Genomic DNA, 6,105 nt, shown 5'->3' with positions numbered 1-6,105 from the left:
AGTAAAGATGGCCGCCATGGGGCTCTGTTTACGGCAGTAAAGATGGCCGCCGTGTTTATGGCAGTAAAGATTTAGATCCACATATGGAAGTGGAACAAATTGAACTTTTTGGGGTGAAAGGATCTGAACTGGGTCACATCTGTGTGAACGTAGCCTAGCATAGTGTTGGTCACTCTGGTTGACAAAATGTCATTCCTGCATCAAAGTTATAATGCTGGTCAGAACAGGAGCAGAATTGCTGCCAGAATCGGTGAATTATTAAAAACAAACCATGTTTCTAATCAGTCTCAGGCTGTCGCCTCTCAGCCCATGAATGAAAACATCAGAATCAACGGGTCCCAGCTTGTTTACCATTTCACCACCTCTCCTAAAACGTTCCTCCCATTTCGCCTCCGGTTCGAACATTTACACAATCCCAGAGCAAAGAGACATGCTCCCGAAACAAAGCCAACAGAAACAGGCATTAGATCAACTTTATATCTCACTAAAGTTGTTCTTTTCTAACGCAGCGGGACGCGGAAAGGCAAGCAGGTAGAAAAACAAAAGCACTGAGTGGCATAAAAACTATTTAGAAAAGAAAAATGTTAGAAAAAACTAGATTACCAACTGAGGAAACGTAGGTTCCTGAGATGGTGTGCAAAAAAGCTGCCTCGTTTTTGGGGCCTTGCTAATTTAGGGACAAATAAAAAGAAAACGAGATATTGTATTTTTAAACCAGTCAAGACTGGAATACAAATATCATCATGTTCTAAAATCTGTTCACAGGCAGGTTACATTCATGTCAAACCCAATAACTTTGCTTTCACATCACATAAGGAAAAGACACAGAACACATGAAACCCTCTAAAGATTTTCTGGATTCTTTTCCCCCAAATCAATTTAAAATTGCTTCCACTTTTTCTGTTGAGGCACCAACGATCAGATGTTGGTTTAGAGGAACTCTCTGGGTTGTTGAGTAAAGCGTCAGTCCTGCTCCAGCTGGGAGGGAGACCTGCCTGTTGGGAGGCAGGTGTGACCTGAACCGTGTGCAGAGGGGCTACAGCTGGTCGCTGGGGTGCTGCTCTCTGTCGCCCTCTGGTGGCTTCACTGTGTTCTGTCCGGGAGACGGCGCGTGGGGCGGGTGTGCGGCAGCGGGCGGGAGGGTGTGCGTGATGGGCACGGCGCTCGGGATGATGCCTTCGACGGGCGGAGGGAGGCCGCCGGCCGGCAAGCTCACAGCCCCGGCGGGGTACCTGAGGGGCAGGAGGGGCAAAACTGTTCAGTGGGTTTTACAGAGACCTGACAGACCAGCGCAGATGGTGATGGACGCAACGGCTGATCTGTTTGGAGAACTTTAGATTGAGATGAATCAGAAAACCTGAGGCTGGAGGTTCACCTTCCAACAGGACAGCCGCCTTAAACATGCAGCCAGAGATATTATGGGATGGCAAAAGTCCAGCATGTGAGTCTGTACTGCCTGTGAAGGTCTTAGTAACACAGGCCACATTTTTCTGCTTTTTATTTATAAAAACTGTGAAACCATGTGTCTGTTTCCTTCCACTTCACGTATATGTACTAAGAGTGTTTTCACACCATCCCTGTTCAGTCCGCTTTAACCCAACTCTGGTCCGATTGCCTGGAAGCTCCGGTCCAGTTGGTGAGGTGTGAGTGCTAATCGACCTCTGACCTCTGGTCCTCCAAACCTCAGGCTGGGTTTGGTTGAAGTGAACTCTGGTTTGGTTTTAATGTGAACGCCCAGCGGACCAGAGACCGCTCCAAAAGCAGGAAGTGGACTACAGCACAAGGCATTCTGGGTAAATACAACCAAAGCTAACATGTTAGCCTAGCGCTAGCAGGAGAAATGTCTCCTGGTCTTTAGCCTAAACATAAATCCTCCAACTGCTAAAATCTCCATCTTGTTTCCATCTGGTGAAGAAGGAAGTTGCTCTCTGTGTCTTCAGAGGTTTTTGTGTCGTTTCCTTCAGTGGTTCTTGGTGCAGCGCCCCCACAGGCCAGGAGGGGAACAGGTTTTCCAATTAGTTTGGATCATTTGACTGCAGTGAGAAAAAGAACGGCAGCAGCAGGAGGTGGAACAAATATGGCGAATTTGGTTCCTTATCGAACCGAGTCTGCTGGTCTATCAGGTGTAAAAACACTGAGTTGTGTTGCACTGCAGCTGCATGTATTGATAAGCTAGATGTTGGATCGTCTCTAATTCTTGCCGATAACTCAGCCTGACAGCCACAGCGCCGGCCGGTTACCTGTAGGCGCCGTTGAGCTCAGGGTGGACCGCAGCCGGGTCGACGGCCCAGTGGTTGTTGGGTGAGAGAAACTCCTTATTCACACAATTCTTCAGACTGTCTGGGATCCGACCTGAAAATGAACAAATAAGGATCAGCAAAACAAATCTGTGTTTGTCTGTCTGATAAGGGAACTCCTAAAATGTGTCCTTTGGTTACTGACTGTTCACCAACCTGTCACAGCCCTCCGGATTTCCCTCGCCGCCTCTTCTCTCATCTCCAGTGACGCCTGTTCGCTGTACCAGGCGGCGTGCGGCGTGCAGATCAGGTTGGGAGCGTCCTTCAGTGGACCCTGACTGAAGCTGCCACGGCAACAAACGGTACGCTTCAGATCAGCTGCAGGAAATCACTCTGTCCAGTTACTTTATTATTTAGCTCAAACATAGAAGACAAACTGGGATTCACACAGAAAGAAAACCGTCCCCAGCATAAGGTGTGAAACTGATCTGGGACTTTTAATGCGAAAATTAAATGCAACAATTTGTTGTGGGTTTTCTCTAATCCACACAAGGTCAAAACTTTACATACACTCGGCCCTTCTAACATTTGGATAAACGTCCCTAAAGTTTCAGAGAAACCAACGAGCTTCCGCCATCTTTCTGGTCAGAAACGTTACAGTTTACAGAAATCAGATGGTGTCTCGGTGCTGGCCCGGCGGCTCAGTGTGGCCCGTGGTTATCCGGGTTAGATGTTTGTTTTGGATCATGGTTCTGTTCGAACCGCCAAACCTCTGACCCAAACCGTCACCCTCAAATTGTTCAGGAAATTCAAGAACAACCAAAGGATCAAGATCATCAGAATCTGGATGACATCAACTGCAGTTTGCTGTTGGTAGATGGAAAACCCAAACATCTTCCGGAGAAAGGTTTGATGCTAACGAAGCCAGTTCTCTTACAACTTCCATCCATCCATCCATCCATCCATCCATTTTCTTCCGCTTATCCGGGGTCGGGTCGCGGGGGCAGCAGCTTCAGAAGGGAGGCCCAGACTTCCCTCTCCCCAGCCACTTCTTCCAGCTCCTCCGGGGGAATCCCAAGGCGTTCCCAGGCCAGCCTAGAGATATAGTCCCTCCAGCGTGTCCTGGGTCTCCCCTCCTCCCGGKGGGACCTGAACTCCTCACCAGGGAGGCGTCCAGGAGGCATCCTGACCAGATGCCCGAGCCTCAACTGGCTCCTCTCGACGTGGAGGAGCAGCGGCTCTACTCTGAGTCCCTCCCGGATGACCGAGCTTCTCTCTCTAAGGGAGAGCCCAGCCACCCTGCGGATGAGGAAACCCATTTCGGCCGCTTGTACCCGTGATCTCGTTCTTTCGGTCATGACCCAAAGCTCATGACAACTCTTACAACTTGATGAAGCATTTGCTCAGTAGAGAAATACCTGAAAGGTTCTGTCTCATGGACATCCAGAGCCGCCCCGCGTATCCTGCCCTCCTTCAGAGCCTGAGCCAGAGCCTTCTCATCCACCAGGCCCCCCCTGGCTGTGTTCACCAGGAACGCCCCCTGCCGCATCTTTAACACACACACACACACGTTCAGCCCGGACTTGATGTGACTTTCTGAGCTTCCTTGATGGCCTTGCCAGCCTCTGGGCTCTGCGTACCTGTTTGATGGTGAAGTCGTTGATCAGGTGGTGGTTGTGCTCGTTGAGGCTGCAGTGCAGAGAGACACAGTCAGAGTGGAAGAGAAGGTCCTGAGGAGGAAGACGATAAATCCCCGTCAGAATGTCACTCAGTAATAGATGGAAACATTTCCGCTGCAGGACCTGCTGCCTGCAGGCCCTTCAGATGTTTCTAAAGCTTTCTGACCAGAGGTGTAAATGAGGTTTAATCTCATCGACTGGAATCCTCTATTCAATTGATCCGAAGGCACAGAAAGGTAGACATGAAGGCCGGCTGGGTTTACCTGTAGGGTGGTGACCCGTTGGAGCCCCAGGGATCTTTCTACACCGTCGGCCAAATACGGGTCGTAGAAAATCACGTTGAAGCCGAAGGCCTTGGCTCGCAGGGCGACGGCCTGGCCGACCCGGCCTACAAACACATCCGGTTTGTTACGTCTAGATCAGGGGTGGGCAATCCTGGTCCTTTAGGGCCGGTGTCCTGCAACTCTTAGATGTCTCCCTGGTCCAACACACTTGAATCCAACAGCTGAATCTCCTCCAGGTTCTCCAGAGTCCTGCTAACGACCTCATTATTTGACTCAAGTGTGTTGAAATTGAGACACATCTAAAAGTTGCAGGAGTCCGGCCCTCGAGGCCTGGAGTTTCCCACCCCTGGTCTAGATTGTATGTGTCTTATACAGGATTGTCTTGCTGAGCAACAAGCTTTTTAGCATGTAGGTAAAAAAGTTAGCTCTCCTCCGAATCTTAAACTAATCTGACTTCTCATGACTTTCCTTCAACGATGCCTTTCTGCTCGGTCAGATTAGTTGTCCTGTACGAAATGAAAAGGCCTGAACTGATGTGGACCAGTTGGTGACACCAGTTTGGACGCTCACCGAGCCCAATGAGTCCCAGCGTCTCTCCTCTGATCCGGGCCGCGCCTGACGCCACCTCTCGGATCTGCTCCACGCTCTGAACCCGCGTCCCTTCACGGAGAGCCTGGCGGGAGTGAAGACGCATCGTCACTTCAACGGAGCGGACAGCGCAGACACACGGTGATCCTGCTGTAATTCACTCTGCACCACAAGCTGAGTCCTGTCAGACTACAACACATGAGTCTAAGCAATGATTTGAGGAACAAATCATTTTACTGTACCTTCTACACTTTACATCAACGTCTTTCAAATACAGCCACATTCTAAAGAAAATGAAATGTTTCAATTTTGCTTATATGTCAGTTGGCAGAGATTATTTGTTAGTTATAGTGTAAATAATGATGGCGGTGAGCGGATGCACACCTCCAACAAACCCAGTGAGTGTTGGTTCCCTGCCTGCCGTCTGGGCTGCGGAGCTACAAACCTGGTGCAGCCAGGTGGTGCGTCGGTACAGGGTGAGGACGTGGCACAGCGTGGAGTCTGCCGTCTCCTCCACCGACGCTGCTGGCATGTTGCACACGGCTATACCTGCCGGAGCAGAGAGCAGGGTGAGCTTCTGGAGGAGAGCCAGCTGACGTCTGCAGAGTCACGGAGCCGCTGGGAGGAAGACGAGCTTCAACCAGACTTCTCTGGTGAGTCCTCGGTTGTTTGGAGGTTAGTTTGTTATTCTGTTTTTCCTCTTTCCTGTTTCTGTTTGTTTTAGTTCAGGCCTTCTTAGTGATTCTAGTTTCTTTCTATGTTGTTAGGTCAGGTTATTCCTTAGTATTAGACTTGTTTCCTGCCCCCTGTGTACTGTCCCTCACACATCACGACATTCTTATCATCACGCTGGGACAGATTACACTTTAATTGGCATTTATTAAAAGTAATATGTTTGTGCATTTTAATCGTTTAATTTGGATCACAGACGCAGTATTTATTTTACACAAAAGTCCCAAGTTGGAACCTTTGGTATTCGTGTGTTTCTGTTGCGCCCATAAATCTGACGCACTAGCTGCATCCACTGACAGCATCGATGGAGGACGAAGCCGCTTCTCTCGGCTCCCTGGGTTTTAATTTCTGCTTCTTAACCATCTGATTGAAAAAGACTGGTGTTGGGTCCAAGTTGTGCTAAAAGGAGTTAGCCTGTCAGCGAAGCCAATCCTGTGGCTAGTTGAGGGTGCTTGTGGCTAGTTGAGGACGTTTGTGACTGGTTGAGGGTGTTTGTGGCTAGTTGAGGGTGTTTATGGCTAGTTGAGGGTGGTTATGGCTAGATGAGGGTGCTTATGGCTAGTTGAGGGTGTTTGTGGCTAGTTG

General features: G+C 49.5%; 1 protein-coding gene across 1 annotated transcript in view; it reads right to left on the bottom strand.

The window, feature by feature from the left end:
• Positions 1-328: 328 nt before the first annotated feature.
• The window catches only part of ctbp1 (C-terminal binding protein 1), a 9,388-nt gene continuing 3,611 nt past the window's right edge, over positions 329-6,105 (bottom strand). Inside the window, exons 4-11 of the mRNA XM_008421005.2 lie at positions 5,234-5,337; positions 4,771-4,873; positions 4,180-4,304; positions 3,878-3,967; positions 3,656-3,786; positions 2,454-2,581; positions 2,241-2,352; positions 329-1,232 (exon numbers count right to left, since the gene is read on the bottom strand). Coding sequence (XP_008419227.1) covers positions 1,037-1,232; positions 2,241-2,352; positions 2,454-2,581; positions 3,656-3,786; positions 3,878-3,967; positions 4,180-4,304; positions 4,771-4,873; positions 5,234-5,337 — 989 coding nt within the window. The 3' untranslated portion in view covers positions 329-1,036. The remainder of the gene's footprint in view (positions 1,233-2,240; positions 2,353-2,453; positions 2,582-3,655; positions 3,787-3,877; positions 3,968-4,179; positions 4,305-4,770; positions 4,874-5,233; positions 5,338-6,105) is intronic.

Source organism: Poecilia reticulata, linkage group LG10 (assembly GCF_000633615.1).
Source record: "Poecilia reticulata strain Guanapo linkage group LG10, Guppy_female_1.0+MT, whole genome shotgun sequence".
Classification (NCBI taxonomy): Eukaryota; Metazoa; Chordata; class Actinopteri; order Cyprinodontiformes; family Poeciliidae; genus Poecilia; species Poecilia reticulata.
Note: the sequence above shows the minus strand (reverse complement) of the source record. Positions and strands in the feature narration are given on the sequence as shown.